Raw genomic sequence first — 16,667 nt, 5'->3', positions numbered from 1 at the left:
TCCTCCCTCCCCCCCCCCCCCCCGCCCCCCCCAACCAATAACTCTTGTCCTGTGGTATATACGTATCCCTTTCCATCACTAATGTAAACATAAATAAATTGTGGTCACTATCACCAAAGTGCTCACCTACCTCTAAATCTACCTGGCCAGGTTCATTACCTACTACCAAATATAACATGGCCTCGCCTCTTGTTGGCCTGTTTACATACTGTCAGGAAACCCTCCAACACACGTTGGACAAAAACTGACCCATCTAAAGTACTTGAACTATAGTATTCCCAGTCAATATTTGGAAAGTTGAAGTCCCAATAGCAACCACCCTGTCACTCTCGCTCATCTCGAGGATCATCTTTGCTGTCCTACCCTCTACATCTCTGGAACTATTTGGAGGCCTATAGAAAACTCACAGCAGGTTAACCTCTCCTTCTCCTGTATCTAATCTCATTAGAGGAGTCCTCAAGCTTCCTTTCTGCAACCGCAATACTGTCCTTGACTAGCAGTGGCTCACCACCCCGTCTTTTACCATTTTCTCTGTTCTTACTGAAATATCTAAATCCCAGAACTTGCAATAATCATTCCGCTCCCTGCTCTACCCATGTCTCTGAAATGGCCACAACATCAAAATTCCAGGTACCAACCCACGCTGTACGTTCACCCATTTTATTCCGAATGCTCCTGGCGTTGAAGTAGACACACTTCAAACCAACTTCTTGCGATCTTGAAATCTTAGTTCTGACTTCACTACTCTTATCCTCCCGTATGCTCAAACTACAGTTTCGGTTCCCATCCCATCTGAACTAGTTTAAACCCACCTGAAGAGCATTAGTAAATTTGCCCCTGGGATATTGGTACCCCTCTGGTTCAGGTGAAGACCATCCTGTTTGTAGAGGTCCCACCTATCCCAGAAAGAGCCCCAGTTGTACAGGAATCCAAAACCCTCCATCCTGCACCAACCCTGTAGCCACGTGTTCAACTCCACTCTCCCTATTTCTCGTTTCGCTAACACATGGCGCAAGGAATGAACCAGAGATAACGACTTTGTTTTAGCTCTAAGCTTCCATCCTAGCTCCCTGAATTTCTGCTTTATATCCCCATTTCTCTTCCTTCCTATGTCATTGGTGCCTATGTGGACCACAACTTGGAGCTGCTTCCCCTCCTCCCCAAGGAACCCAAAAACACGATCAGAGACATCACAAACCCTAGCACCTAGGAGGCAACACACCAAATGTGAGTCTTTCTCATTCCCACAGAACCTCCTATCTGTCCCCCTAACTATGGAGTCCCAATGACGAATGCACTGCTCTTCTTGCCCCCCTCCCTTCTGAGCAACAGGGACAAATCTGTGACGGAGACCTGTGCCCCATTCCTTACCCCTGGTAAGTCATCCCCCTGCCAACAGTATACAAGATTGTATACTTGTTGAGGGTAACAGCAACAGGGGATCCCTGCACTGCCTGCCGGTTCCCTTTCCGTCCCCTGATGGTAACCCAGCTAACTTCTTCTTTTACCTGAGGTGTGATGACCTCCCTGTAACTCCTCTCAATAACCCCCTCCGCCTCCTAAATGATCCGAAGTTCATCCGGCTCCTGCTCCAGTTTCCTTGTCTCCAGTTTTTGAGGAGCAGGAGTTGGGTGCACTTCCCACAGATGCAGTCAACAGGGACACTACTGGTGACCCTTATCTCCCACATTCTGTAGGAGGAATATTCAACTGCCCTAACCTCCATTCCCACTATTCTAAATTCCCAGCGATACTACGGAAAAACGTACAAAAAGAAGCCAATCAACTTACCGATTGATGCACAAATTTCTTTATTTTGGTTAGAGGAGGAGAACCGGTGGGAGACGCTACCTGAGTAGTGTTTCGGGTAAAGCAGCCACCCAAATATAAAGCCTCACTTACTTAGCAGTCCTGTGACTGCTCCTGCTCAGTTAAAATAAGGGATAGAGTGAAGATTAGAGTGGTGCTAGAAAAGTACAGCAGGTCAGGCAGCATCCGATGAGCAGGAAAAATCGACATTTTGGGCAGAAGCCCTTCATCAGGAATGAGCCTCTGAGGATGAGGGATGCTCATCCCTTGATGAGGAATACTCAAACTGGAATTAGAGGAATGCAAAGACCTTGGAGGATTGGAGAAGGTGGTTACAGAAATAGAGAAGGGAGAGGTCATGGAGGAATTTGAAGCAAAGGATGAAAATGAGAACATCTCTGTGAGCAGAGGAATGAAATAGGACTTGGTGCAAGACAGGATTTGGGCAGCAGCATTTTGGGTGACTATGTTAAGAGGGTAGAATGCAGGAGCCAGGTGTGCAATTAGTCTAGAGGTAAGGTGAGAGTGAGGGATTCACCCACAGCTGAGCTGCAGCAGGGTTAGAGTTGGGTGATGTTACAGAATAATAAATGGTCTAAATGATGGCATAATTACGTGATCAAGACTCATTTTGGGGTTCAATACAACTTTAAGATCCCAAACTGGTTTAATCTCAGACAGTTGCCAAGGTGAGAGTATATGTTCATAGTTAGGGTACAGAATTTGTAGTGGAGGTCAAAGATGATTAAATGCTTCCAGCATTCATTTGGAGGAAATATCTGCTCAACTACTACTACATATTTAAGAACTTCGTGTGGTGAAATTGGCCAATTGTGGATCTGTGCAGTTATCATAACATTTGTTTTGAATGTTTGAACACAATACTGTGCTCCAAAGCAATGACATTAAACTGATAGATTAAAACCATCAAACCAGGTGAAGTTTGAGATCCACGCCGATGACTCCTTAGGCTTTGTTTCTGCTTGATTCTTTGGTTTCATTCTATGTGAGTTTTCTGGAGCTGTTGCATATGTGCTAAATTGGTTTCTGCAAATTAATAGAAGCAGGGCTTAGAGTTTTATACATAGCTGTCAGCAACCAGGACTCAGACTGGGACAGAACTATATTTGTGATCAGGGTCAACAGCAATTCCTAGCTAGAAGCACTAACCCAAATATTATGAGGAGTGAGATCTTAATGTTTTAGTCAAGGAACTAACCCATTTATTATAAATTAACTGTCTCCCTCAGACTAGTAGAGGAGAATGTCTTTGCCATCACCTGTTCAAGACAGTAGAATTTTGAGACCAGCCAATGGGAAATGTAATCTATAACTAGATCGCTGATCTTTGTCCTTGGTGATTCATATTAATTGTGCTTAATTGCAGATCCTAATGTGGCTCTAACATTTTTGGAAAAGACAAAAGAAAAGGTGAGAGCTTTGTGATGTATTGCATTGATTTTGTTCCATTTACTTTGTTTATTCTTTTTTTTTGCTTACTTTGGTTTAGGTCAAATCCAGTGATGAGGCAGTGATTCTCTGCAAAACAGCTATTGGTGCTTTGAAATTAAATGTTGGAGATCTGCCAGTGACAAAGGTAAAGTATGATTCACAGTCCTTGATTTCATGTCTATGTACAGGAAAACACTTCAGAATGCAGCAAGGTTACACCACTGTATTTCTCAAGTTAGATCTTCAATTTAGTGTATACACAGCTGGAGCTGTGGAGTGGTATACTTTTAGTGAGCATAATTGTGCATTCATCACTCTATGCTTAGAGCATGAGAAACCTTCAAGGTCCTGGATTTTGTTGAAGCTGATTTCACTGCAAAGAGACTGTCCAAACTGAACTGGGAAAATTCGTTGATGAGTAAGATGACAGAAGGTTCTGAAAATCTTGTGCTACAAGTAAAGCTTATTCCAATTGAGTAGAAACTGTACTTGCCAAAAACGATAGCTGTGGATAACTAGAAATCGAAGAGAAAAAGCATTTGAAACTGGAAAAATATTAAGAATACGTGTGAGTGACAAGACAGTAATTACAGTTACAAAAATAATTGCTTATGGATATGACTCTTTAGGTGCTATGTAAGTGGTAATGAATGTTCTTGCAATTATCAACAAACATCCCGATCTGTGACCTTTACGTTGGATCAGCTGAAGCTGATTGACCCCACCGCTGAGTGTGCCCCACCACCCCCCCCCCCCCAAAAAAAAAGTACTCCTGCAGCGATGTCCCAGGCTGAGATGTTAAGTCATCAATATATGCATCTATCCTCCTTTCTGCTGGGTTTGACTCCAGCGGAGAGTCCGTTAATGTTTCAAATCCAATATGACTCTTCAAAGCTTGTCTCAAGAAGTCATATCAGACAGGCAGTGTTAACTTTGTCTTTCCACTGTTGCCAAACCTGTTGAGTTGCTCCAGCAAAATCGGCCTTTTCTTGGCTCATAAAGAGTACATTTTGATTGACTCACTTGATTGAATGTTTGTCAGCAAAAATAGTGAATGGGAATCTCCCCATTTAGTATTTGTGTGGAATTTTCAGTATTATTTCATAAGGTCCCTCGAGATTGAGTTTAAATTGAAGGCAAAATATTGTGCTGGATAGGAAACTGATCAGAATGCAGTTCAGATGAAGGGTAGGTACACTGTACAAAATATGACTTAGATCCTGTGCAGATTTGTATTTTGGCCTCAATTATTCATATTCATTACCAATTTGGAATCCAAGATTATGCATCCAAATTTGATTATGAAGAAAAGTAGGCAGTGTTGTATACATGAAATTGCAAAGGATTGAGATAAGCACATAGAGTTAGGTTACAGATGAGCAATGAAACAAGAAAACAGATCAGAGGATTTAATGTGAACAGGGGTGATGTCACATGTTCTGTCAATAGCAATGTTGCCTGTATTGATAAGACATGTAGTTTCAGGAATTGAGAAATATCAAATAGGAGATATTCCTGGTTATTAGTTATTGGTTGCATAACATCCAAATCCTGGGGTCACAACCCCCTGTTGTTTAAAGTTAAATTTAGCCTCTCTAATTTTTCTTTTATATACTTATTCCTGTCCCTGTATAGTTGTATGTCCAGGAATGACTTAAGCATGTTAAGAAGATTAACTTGAACTCAGTTAATATTCTTCCAGAAAACAATTGAGGAGGTGGATGAGATGCTGACTAACCTTCCTGGGGTTACATCAGTTCATGGACGCTTTTATGATCTGTCTAGCAAGTACTACCAGATAGTTGGAAACCACGCTTCCTACTACAAGGATGCCCTACGGTTCTTGGGTTGCATTGATATCAAAGATTTACCAGGTAATTGCCAGCATTAAAAATTATTTTCAATCTATTGTTCTTGCCATTTCCAATATTTCTGATGTGGCAGGGGGTCGAAACCAGATTAGTCAGTCAGTATGTAGAGTGATTGAGGGAACATTTGAGGTTCAATCAAATGACTCTAAATAGGATGAACAGGCAGGGTCAAGTTAATGAACAGTGTGACTGGCACTCTGAAATATATTTATTTCAATGCAAGGTATATAACAGGTAAGGCAGATGAATTTGGAACCTGGGTAAGTATGTGAAACTATGGTGTTGCCATTACAGAAACTTGGTTGAGCGAAGGGCAGGACTGGCAGCTCAGTTTTCCAAGATTTAGATGTTTCAGACATGATAGTAAAGAATATGAGAGAGAGTGTGTGTGTATTTGGGGGGTGGGGAGGGAGGTTGGGGTGGTGGTGGGGAGGAGGGAGATGCGCCAGGGTGGTGGTGGGGTAGGCGGGTGCGTGGGAGTTACATTACTGATTAAGAACAATGTTACAGCTGCACTGAGTGGGCATCTTGGAGCTCGTGCAGCAAGGCAATATGGGTTTGAATTCAGGAATAAAAAAGCTGCGAGAACTATAATGGGGTTTGATTGTTGGCCTCTCAATAGCCAGTAGGAGATGGTGTGTCAAGGAAAGCTGGAGAAACTACATGGTTGTCAAAATGGGTGATTTTAACTTCCCCAGTAATGGCTGGGACCTCTTTAGTGCTCCAGGCTTAGCTGCGACAACATTTTTAGGTCCACGTAGGAGAGTTTCTTGAAACGCAATATGTAGATAATCCAACTAGGGAAGGCACCGTACTATGCCTTGTGTTGGGAATGTGCCTAGCCAGGTGATCTAAGTCTCAGTGGGCAAACATTTTGGGAACAGTGATCATAATTCTGTAAGTTTTAAGATAGTTGTGGATAAAGGTATGACTGCTCTTTGGGTGAAAATGCTAAACTGGGAGAAGGGTAATTCAACAGTTGTGAGGCAGAATTGGGACAGCTGTTTTGAGGCTAAATCCTCATCTGACATGGGAGTCTTTTAAAGACCATTTGATCAAATGCTCAGGGCTAGCATGTTCTTGAGAAATTGAAGTAAGAATGACAAGATTCAGGAGCCCTGGATGATGGGACGTATTGCAAGTTTGTTTCATAAACAAAAGTGCAGCATATTTAAGGTTTAGGAAACCAATCAGACAAGGACTTTGAGGAATGTAAAGGGTGCAGGAAAGAACTCGACAAGGAATTAGGACTAAAAGGAGCCATGAAATGTCCTTGGCAAGTAGGATTAAGGAGAATCCTAAAGCAGATTAAACATGTAGGGAGCAGAATGGTAGCTAGGGAAAGGATAGGTCTACTCAAGGACAAAGAGGTGCATTCGTGTGTGGAACCAGAGAAAATAGGTGAGGTCCTTAATGAGTACTTCACATCAGAATTTGCCAAGGAGAAGGATTTGGATGATGAGATCAGGGAGGGGATATGTTGATATTTTAAAACTTTGCTATTAAGAATGAAGAGTTGTTGAAAAATATTTTAAGGTAGATAACCCCCCCCCCCCCCCCCCCCCCCCAGAGCCTGTAAGGATATATCCCAGAATACTGTGGGAGGGAAGAGGAGATTGTTGGGGCCTTGACAGAGATCTTTGTATCCTTTTTAGCTACAAACGAAGTCCCAGAATTCTGGAGAATAACCAATGTCCGTCCTTTGTTTAAGAAGGATAATTATAGGCTGCTCAGTCTTGCATTAGTGGGAAAGTATTAGAGAAGATTCTTAGGGACAGCATTTACTCACATTTGCAAAAAAATGGACTTATCAGGGGTAGTCAGTATGGCTTTGTGCAGGGGAAGTCTGGTTTCACAAATGTGAGTTTTTTGACAAAGGTGATTGAGTAGTGCATTGATTCTCTACATGGACTTTACTACAGCAAGTTACAATGTCACTCTGGTGGGCTGGTCACTAAGATTAAGTCACATGGGATCCACAGTGCTTTTGTATGTTGGATAGAAAATTGGCTTGGTCATAGAAATCAAAGACTAATTGCGGGTAAGTGTTTTTCTGACTGGAAGTCTATGACCAGTGGTGTTCTGCAGGAATCGGTGCTGGGACCTGTGTTCATATGCATGATTTAGCTGAAAATGTTGACGGTGTGATTAGCAAATTTGGAGGACAACATGAAAATGGGATTTACGGATAATGATAGTTGTCAACGGAAACATTAGGATATGGATAAGTTGGACAAAGAAATGGCAGAATTTGATCCAAGCAAGTGGGGTAGTACATTTTGGGAGTTCAATGCAGGAGGAAAGTATACTGTAAATGGTACGACCCTTAGGGACATTGATATACTGAGGGATCTTGGGGTGACAACAGAAGTATGTAAGCTCTTAAAGAATGCATATGGCATGCTTGCCTTCATCAATTAGAATTAGCTTTATTTTCACATATTCGCATGAGTACGTGAAAAGTTTACGACTTGCCACTTACATCGCAAACTGAGTTACCAATATACCTAGGTACAGATTCTTAACTACAAATTCTTAGAAAAAAATTATCCAGAATTACAGACCTTTGCCCCCATCTTAGTTACAAAAGTATGAAGTCATAGGAATAAACTAGAGGAAAAAACATAGGAATAACAGTCCTTCCAACCCATTTGACGCTGGCTCCTGTCTCTTGAGGCCGCAAGTCCTCAATGACTTCACTCACGGCTCCAGGCTGGCAAGTAAGAAGAATGAACGGATGGAGTGGACAAGCTCTGGCTGAGGAGTCCTACCCCACCACCATCTTGATTGATTAATGGTCAGGGTGCTGACAATTAATGTTGCAGCTGTATAAAACATTCGCAGTACTGTGTGCTGCTTTGGTCACCATGTCATTAGCAGGAGGTGGAGACTTTGGAGAGGTTGCAAAAGAGGTTTACCAGGATGTTGCCTTGGAGAGTATTATGCTGGGCAAACTTGGATTATTTTTACTAGAACACGAAAGGCAGAGTAGTCACCTTTGAGAAGTGTATAAAATCTAGGCTTTCATAGGATTTATAGTCGTCTGTTTTTCCCAGAGCGGAAATGTCAAACACTAAGAGGCATAGTTTTAAGGTGTGAGTGGAAAAATTACTAGAGATGTGTGAGGCAAGTTTTTTTTTTGAGGATGGTAGGTGCCTTAGCCAATTGAAGTGTTCAACAGCCACCAGAACAAGCAGGGAATTTACAGGTAGCTGGGATTAGTTTAGAATAGTATGATAGTTAGCATAGACATAGTGGGCCAAAGAGTTGTCCTCATGCTGTACTTTCTATGTTCTTGCCCAATTGTTTATGCAACAGGTTCAGCCACACCACTGTTGCCCTAATGGTTACATTTGTCCAATTCCTGCTCACTTTCTCCTTTTTCTTTGTATCTTGCAATCTGTGACTTCATCCTTTCCCCAGATAATAGCCCATGAAGTATGGTAACTATCTCTAGGAAATTAGCCAGGCCTCAGTCATAGCAATCCAGTCTCCAAGCCAGATGTCCATGGGATACAGAGTCAAGATCTTCTCTCAAAACCTTTGAATAATGGCATTTCAATCTCTCAAACCTCCCTGCTTTAAATAGAGCAAACCCAGCTTCTCTGTCTTACTGTTTAAAACATAAGAAAATTAGTTTCCGTGTCAGATTTTAAAGCAAAATTCAACTGCACGGTGGCACAGTGGTTAACACTGCTGCCTCACAGCGCCAGAAACCCGGTTTCAATTCCTGTCTCAGGCAACTGTCTGTGTGGAGTTTGCACATTCTCCCCGTGTTTGCGTGTGTTTGCTCCGGTTTCCTCCCACAATCCAAAAATGTGCACGTTAGGTGAATTGGCCATGCTAAATTGCCCGTAGTGTTAGGGGCAGGGATAAATGTAGGAGAATGGGTCTGGGTGGGTTGCTCTTCGGACGGTTGGTGTGGACGTGTTGGGTCGAAGGGCCTGTTTCCACACTAAGTAATCTAAAGTAAACTGTCTGGAGATATCAGTGTAAGGAACACCAAGAAGCGTTTCTTTCAAATTTGTCCTTTCATCCCCTGATTGGTTGTCAGAGTTTTATTTTTGAATTTTAATTCCATGCCCTCATTCTTATCTTAAAGGAAACTTTAGCCATTTAAATTACATTCCATTTTTCATACTTTAGCCGCAAGAATTTCTTCCTCAGTTTGAGAAATAATTTTGAAATTTAGTTCAAGCCGTTCCTCTGCTATTTTAAACTGTTCTTGTTTCTTGTAAATCTTCTGGTGTAGATTTTCATTGGAGCACTGAATGTTTCATCACAGAGACTGCGCCTCCATCTTATTGATTTTTCCATGTTGATTGGCTAAAGTTTGATTTTTGTCATTCTCTGATTCAGTTGCAGAGCATCAAGAGCGAGCTTTCACTCTCGGATTGGCTGGGCTTTTAGGCGAAGATGTTTACAACTTTGGAGAACTCGTGAGTATCGGTGTGCTAATGAGAGTGTTTGTTTTCTTGTACACCTAGTGAAATTCTACCTAATGCTGAGGTTTTGCATTATGTTCTGTCCCTTTTCAGTTAATGCATCCCGTGCTGGAGTCACTGCGAACCACAGATAAGCAGTGGCTGATCGACACTTTGCATGCATTCAACAGTGGCAATGTGGAGAAATTTCAAGCTCTCAAAGCATCTTGGGGACAGCAGGTAAATAGTTTGTGAGGAGGAATGGAGAATCTGGAAGAGACAAAGGGGGTGGAAATGGTGTAGTAAAGACATGGGGCTGGTTGTGGATGGAAGGAGGGTAGTGATAGAGGGATACAAAAGTGGAGGTTGAATGAGTTCATGGGGGGGCAAGAACAGGAAAAGGTGGGGAGGGGAAGAAGAGAGTGGAATGAGATTTAGGGTGGAATCAAAGAATCAGTGAGTGGGACAAGATGGGAGGAGAGGTTGAGTTAGTGCATGTTGGAGTTTGGGATGGTGGGGAGGAGTGTGGAGAAGGTCAGATTGGGAAAGGGGGATACATAGAGTGCATAGTAGCTATGGGGACATTAGTTAGGGTGCAGCAGTGTTGGAAATGTTGAATTTCATTTATCTTGTAATTGCAGCCTGACCTGAGAGCCAATGAACTGCGACTAATGCAAAAAATCCAACTCCTTTGTCTGATGGAGGTTTGTTGAATTTCCTGTCTACTGAACTGTGCAGTTTTGCTTCTCCACCTACCCCCTCTCCCCCTGTCCCTGTAATAATCCCCTATATGGTTCCTTCTCAACAATTTTCCTAAAATCCATCCATACAGCATCTACCCCACCCTGCATGAACCTTGTCAGGCACGACCTGAGTGGTGAAATCTCACCTGTGATATCAGTGGTCCCTTTTGGAATATATATTGGCTGTTCATTAATGGGGTCAGATCCTTTAAAATGTCATAGGGTTTTTTTTCTTCCTTTTAGATGACTTTCACCCGTCCAGCCAACCATCGGCAGCTAACATTTAAGGAAATTTCTCAGATTGCGAAAGTCCCAATCAGTGAGGTGAGTGCCTTCCTTGTGACTTTAATTTGCCCCAGCAGTTGCAATATACAGTAACAGGAAACAATAACCACCAAAATAGAGGGCATTCTCTTTGCAGATGCTGGACCTGTGGACTAAATGATGTTACCTTCCATGATCGCAAGCTTGTTAAGACTCATGAGAATCTCTCCCATCTTACTCCCTCCACTTGCCTGCACCTGAGCTGTTTTCATGTGATTGCACCTGACTGTGCGACCAGGATGTTGTGCTTGGAAGGATTGTCTGAACTGTTAGTTTTGTTGATCTAACAGGTGGAGCTTTTAGTGATGAAGGCACTGTCTGTCGGTTTGGTGAAAGGCAGCATTGATGAAGTGGATGAACGTGTTCACATGACTTGGGTTCAACCTCGAGTGTTGGATCTACAGCAGGTAAAAAAAAAACAGCCTCAAGATGATGAATCTCTGGCTATTGGAGAGTAACTTGTGATCAGTGACGACATATTTCCAGTCATTTGATTTCTTGAAACAAGTAACTGGTTTAAAGTTTTTGTCATGTGTAAAATTTAACATTGCTGATCTTCTGATCTGCATTGCTTGCCAAAAGTACCCTGAATTGTTTATTATATTTGGCCATAATTGGCCATTGATACAAGCAGAGTGCAATAACTACTGCCTCTCTGTGTTGCAGATTAAAGGGATGAAAGACCGATTGGATTACTGGTGTGAGGATGTGAAGAATGTGGCATTACTTGTGGAACATCAGGCACAGGATATCCTAACCTAACCATTGCTCTGTTTGGGATGACATGACTGCTCTTTTTAAAATTAGTCAGTTTTCAGTAGGTCATTTTCAGAAATGAACTGTATTTTAATAACTTTTGGGACAGGTGGAGCAGCTTCACCAATTTCTATTCTTTCAAACCTCAAACAGAACCAGCTTTATTTTCTCAGGAGTGGTATCTTTACCAAAGGAACAAAGTTTCACGTTTTAAAGCGATTTAGACCTGAACTTCACCCCTTTGCTCATTTAGCTGTTTCTGTGAATCCTTGCTTCAGGAGTTTTTAATTGTAGTTGTCTGTGTACCCACAAGTAATGCAGTGTAACAGTTATTACTGAGCCAGTAACCCAGAAACCTGGTCTAAAAATCCCCAACAAGAAGCTTGAATTCAGTTTGAAAAACTTGGTCTTAGTAAAAGTGACTGTGAAGCTGTCAGATTGTCCTGGAGTTCTATCTGTATCATTAATGTCCTTTTAGGAAAGGAAGCCAGCTGTCTGAGTCCAAAATGTGACTCCAGTTCCATGTCAACTCGTTTTAACGTAGCCCATTTAAACTCTTCAACATACAGTCAGTCCGAGGAGGTTAAGAGTTTTCAGCAAGAAATTCAACTATGTCAAACTCGTTAGTGGTTCAAGAAGACCCACCAAAACCTCAAAGCAGTTTGAGATGGACAGTAAATACTGACCCTGCCTGTCAATGCATTTTGATAATGAATGGGTGAAACAATTCACTACTAAAACAAATAAAATGTGAAGACACTCAGCAGGTCTGGCAGCTTCTCTCGATAGAGAAACACATAACTGAGTCATATATGACTTACCCTCAACATTTTGGCCTCAACATTAACACGTTCTCCACAGATGCTGCCAGACCTCCCGAGTTTCTCCAGCATTTTCTTTATTGCAGATTACCAACATCTGCAGTTATTTTGCTTTTATAACCATCCATATTGTTCTGTGATCTGGGACTGGTGTGCTGCCCAATCAAGTAAAGGAGCCACAAATGGGTAAATTTTCCGACAATCTCCGTACAGTGGCTGTCCTCCTGCCTGTCCCATTTTTTAAAAAGCCTTTTTTTAAGATAGGACTAATGAAGTTATTCCTAAAATCATGAGATGATATGATCCATTTTACAAGAATATTTAAGATGAAATAAAAATGTATTTAAAAATGTTCAGTTGTGTTCATGCTTGGAAGAAACCATTCAATACTATGGGAAGTTCTTGATTTAAGCTGCTGCTTTTTGGACAGAAGATTAACTTGATTTGCTTGCACCATTTTTGCTTTGACTCTTGATACTTGTTCTGAAGATTGTCTGTCTGTCTGTCTGTCTGTCCGTCTGTTCCTGCTACTCAGAAATTGGTGGTAATTTCTTCGAATTGATGTTTACATGAAGGTTCAGTATTATGCTTTTATTTTTACCCTAAGTCATTGTCGAACCTTTCCACTGGTTCCAGTTGAACACATTTAGTAAAAATTCTGAAGAACATTGGTTAACCAATGACAAGGTCTGGACTTAATCTACTTGTGAAAGCCAAGATTACATTTTCCAAATTGATGTGGCTGTGAAAAACAAACTGACGCAACCACTTTCTAATAATTGCCTTGTGCTAAAGCCTAACAGGATTTTCCCTGTTGGAGATTAAATCCACCTCCGGACATAGATTGGAACCACGCCAATTATATTGCTGTTGCAACATATCTTGGAACTTCACTTAACATTTCACAACATTTCCATGTTAAGAATAGCTGAAAATTCTGTCTGTTCCTGATATAATCCAGAAGAATTTAGCACAAAAGTGAACTGACAGATTAAAGCTGCCACATGGATGCTGAGAAAGCTTGGTCTCCCTATCATCTGGTGGCTGCCCAGATAGTATTTTCTATTTGTGAATGGTTTTTATTCATTCCTAATGTAAATGTTGCCCCTGTATCTCTAGAATACTACTTTCTCACTTCCCTCTGTATTTTATAGTATCTCCAGTTTTCATCTGTGTAATCCATGCCAATATTTTGACTACTTTATACTTACTCAGCCCTCCCTGTTTTTGTTTCCTCTACTCTCCTTCCTTTCCTTCACACTCTCTTCCCACCCCCGTCTCTCTCTCTTCCCACCCCCGTCCTCTCTCTCTTCCCGCCCCCGTCTCTCTCTCTTCCCGCCCCGTCTCTCTCTCTCTTCCCGCCCCGTCTCTCTCTCTCTTCCCGCCCCCGTCTCTCTCTCTCTTCCCGCCCCCGTCTCTCTCTCTCTTCCCGCCCCCGTCTCTCTCTCTCTTCCCGCCCCGTCTCTCTCTCTCTTCCCGCCGTCTCTCTCTCTTCCGCCGTCTCTCTCTCTCGCCCCGTCTCTCTCTCTCTTCCCGCCCCGTCTCTCTCTCTTCCCGCCCGTCTCTCTCTCTCCTTCCCGCCCCCCCGTCTCCTCTCGTCTCTCCCTTCCGCCCCCGTCTCTCTCTCTCTTCCCGCCCCGTCTCTCTCTCTCTTCCGCCCCGTCTCTCTCTCTCTTCCGCCCCCGTCTCTCTCTCTCTTCCCGCCCCCGTCTCTCTCTCTCTTCCCGCCCCCGTCTCTCTCTCTCTTCCCGCCCCCGTCTCTCTCTCTCTTCCCGCCCCCGTCTCTCTCTCTCTTCCCGCCCCCGTCTCTCTCTCTCTTCCCGCCCCCGTCTCTCTCTCTCTTCCCGCCCCGTCTCTCTCTCTCTTCCCGCCCCCGTCTCTCTCTCTCTTCCCGCCCCCGTCTCTCTCTCTCTTCCGCCCCGTCTCTCTCTCTCTTCCCGCCCCCGTCTCTCTCTCTCTCTTCCCGCCCCCGTCTCTCTCTCTCTTCCCGCCCCCGTCTCTCTCTCTCTCTTCCCGCCCCCGTCTCTCTCTCTCTCTTCCCGCCCCCGTCTCTCTCTCTCTTCCCGCCCCCGTCTCTCTCTCTCTCTCTCTCTCTCTCTCCGCCCCGTCTCTCTCTCTCTTCCCGCCCCCGTCTCTCTCTCTCTCTTCCCGCCCCCGTCTCTCTCTCTCTCTTCCCGCCCCCGTCTCTCTCTCTCTCTCTTCCCGCCCCCGTCTCTCTCTCTCTCTCTTCCCGCCCCCGTCTCTCTCTCTCTCTCTTCCCGCCCCCGTCTCTCTCTCTCTCTCTTCCCGCCCCCGTCTCTCTCTCTCTCTCTCTTCCCGCCCCCGTCTCTCTCTCTCTCTCTCCGCCCCCGTCTCTCTCTCTCTCTCTCCCGCCCCCGTCTCTCTCTCTCTCTTCCCGCCCCCGTCTCTCTCTCTCTCCTCTCTTCCCGCCCCGTCTCTCTCTCTCCTCTTCCCGCCCCCGTCTCTCTCTCTCTCTCTTCCCGCCCCCGTCTCTCTCTCTCTCTCTTCCCGCCCCCGTCTCTCTCTCTCTCTCTTCCCGCCCCCGTCTCTCTCTCTCTCTCCCGCCCCGTCTCTCTCTCTCTCTCCCGCCCCCGTCTCTCTCTCTCTCTTCCCGCCCCCGTCTCTCTCTCTCTCTTCCCGCCCCCGTCTCTCTCTCTCTCTTCCCGCCCCGTCTCTCTCTCTCTTCCCGCCCCCGTCTCTCTCTCTCTCTCGCCCGTCTCTCTCTCTCTTCCCGCCCCCGTCTCTCTCTCTCTCTTCCCGCCCCGTCTCTCTCTCTCTCTTCCCGCCCCGTCTCTCTCTCTCTCTTCCCGCCCCGTCTCTCTCTCTCTCTTCCCGCCCCCGTCTCTCTCTCTCTCTTCCCGCCCCCGTCTCTCTCTCTCTCTTCCCGCCCCCGTCTCTCTCTCTCTCTTCCCGCCCCCGTCTCTCTCTCTCTCTTCCCGCCCCCGTCTCTCTCTCTCTCTTCCCGCCCCGTCTCTCTCTCTCTCTTCCCGCCCCCGTCTCTCTCTCTCTCTTCCCGCCCCGTCTCTCTCTCTCTCTTCCCGCCCCCGTCTCTCTCTCTCTCTTCCCGCCCCCGTCTCTCTCTCTCTCTCTCCCGCCCCCGTCTCTCTCTCTCTCTTCCCGCCCCCGTCTCTCTCTCTCTCTTCCCGCCCCCGTCTCTCTCTCTCTCTCTCCCGCCCCCGTCTCTCTCTCTCTCTTCCGCCCCGTCTCTCTCTCTCTCTTCCCGCCCCCGTCTCTCTCTCTCTCTTCCCGCCCCCGTCTCTCTCTCTCTCTTCCCGCCCCCGTCTCTCTCTCTCTCTTCCCGCCCCCGTCTCTCTCTCTCTCTTCCCGCCCCCGTCTCTCTCTCTCTCTCTTCCCCGCCCCCGTCTCTCTCTCTCTCTCTCTCCCGCCCCCGTCTCTCTCTCTCTCTCTTCCCCGCCCCCGTCTTCTCTCTCTCTCTCTTCCCGCCCCCGTCTCTCTCTCTCTCTCTCTTCCCGCCCCCGTCTCTCTCTCTCTCTCTCTTCCCGCCCCCGTCTCTCTCTCTCTCTTCCCGCCCCCGTCTCTCTCTCTCTCTCTCCCTCCCTCTCTCTCTCTCTCTCTTCCCGCCCCCGTCTCTCTCTCTCTCTCTCTCTTCTCTCTCTCTCTCTCCCGCCGTCTCTCTCTCTCTCTCTCTCTCTCTCTTCCCGCCCCCGTCTCTCTCTCTCTCTCTCTCCCGCCCCCGTCTCTCTCTCTCTCTCTTCCCCTCCTCTCGTCTCTCTCGTCTCTCTCTTCCCGCCCCCGTCTCTCTCTCATCTCTTCCCGCCCCCGTCTCTCTCTCTCTCTCCCTCCCCCGTCTCTCTCTCTCTCTCTCCCGCCCCCGTCTCTCTCTCTCTCTTCCCGCCCCCGTCTCTCTCTCTCTCTCTCCCTCTCTCTCTCTCTCTCTTCTCTCTCTTCCCGCCCCCGTCTCTCTCTCTCTCTCTCTTCCGCCCCCGTCTCTCTCTCTCTCTCCCGCCCCCGCTCTCTCTCTCTCTCTCTCTCTCTCTCTTCCCGCCCCCGTCTCTCGTCTCTCTCTTCCCGCCCCCGTCTCTCTCTCTCTCTCCCTCTCCCTCCCCGTCTCTCTCTTCGTCTCTCTCTCCCCCCCCCCGTCTCTCTCTCTCTCTCTCTCTCTCTCTCTCTCTCTCCCTCTCTCTCTCTCTCTCTCCCCACCCCCGTCTCTCTCTCTCTCTCTCTCTCTCTCTCTCTCTCCCCACCCCCGTCTCTCTCTCTCTCTCTCTTCCCACCCCCGTCTCTCTCTCTCTTCTCTCTCTCTCTCTCTCTCTCTCTCTCTCTCTCTCTCCCTCTCCCCACCCCGTCCCCCTCTCTCCACTACTGGTTTATGGTTTCACTTAACCTCTTCCTGTCTCTCTTTATTGTTATTTCCATGTTTTACACACTGACCCCCCCCCCCCTCTCATTTTTGCCTCTCTTCATCCCCTCTGTCTTACTCCGACTCAATTCCCATCTCCATTCAGT

At 45.8% G+C, this 16,667-nt stretch overlaps 1 protein-coding gene across 1 annotated transcript in view; it reads left to right on the top strand.

Annotated features, from left to right (window-relative positions):
* LOC140493688 (26S proteasome non-ATPase regulatory subunit 13) overlaps nucleotides 1-12,552 on the top strand; it is a 28,260-nt gene extending 15,708 nt beyond the window's left edge. The window contains exons 5-13 of the mRNA XM_072592417.1: nucleotides 3,197-3,240; nucleotides 3,320-3,406; nucleotides 4,964-5,135; nucleotides 9,492-9,571; nucleotides 9,671-9,796; nucleotides 10,198-10,260; nucleotides 10,543-10,623; nucleotides 10,914-11,030; nucleotides 11,290-12,552. Coding sequence (XP_072448518.1) covers nucleotides 3,197-3,240; nucleotides 3,320-3,406; nucleotides 4,964-5,135; nucleotides 9,492-9,571; nucleotides 9,671-9,796; nucleotides 10,198-10,260; nucleotides 10,543-10,623; nucleotides 10,914-11,030; nucleotides 11,290-11,385 — 866 coding nt within the window. The 3' untranslated portion in view covers nucleotides 11,386-12,552. The remainder of the gene's footprint in view (nucleotides 1-3,196; nucleotides 3,241-3,319; nucleotides 3,407-4,963; nucleotides 5,136-9,491; nucleotides 9,572-9,670; nucleotides 9,797-10,197; nucleotides 10,261-10,542; nucleotides 10,624-10,913; nucleotides 11,031-11,289) is intronic.
* Nucleotides 12,553-16,667: the final 4,115 nt, after the last annotated feature.

This window comes from Chiloscyllium punctatum, chromosome 22 (genome assembly GCF_047496795.1).
Source record: "Chiloscyllium punctatum isolate Juve2018m chromosome 22, sChiPun1.3, whole genome shotgun sequence".
Lineage (NCBI taxonomy): Eukaryota > Metazoa > Chordata > Chondrichthyes > Orectolobiformes > Hemiscylliidae > Chiloscyllium > Chiloscyllium punctatum.
Note: the sequence above shows the minus strand (reverse complement) of the source record. Positions and strands in the feature narration are given on the sequence as shown.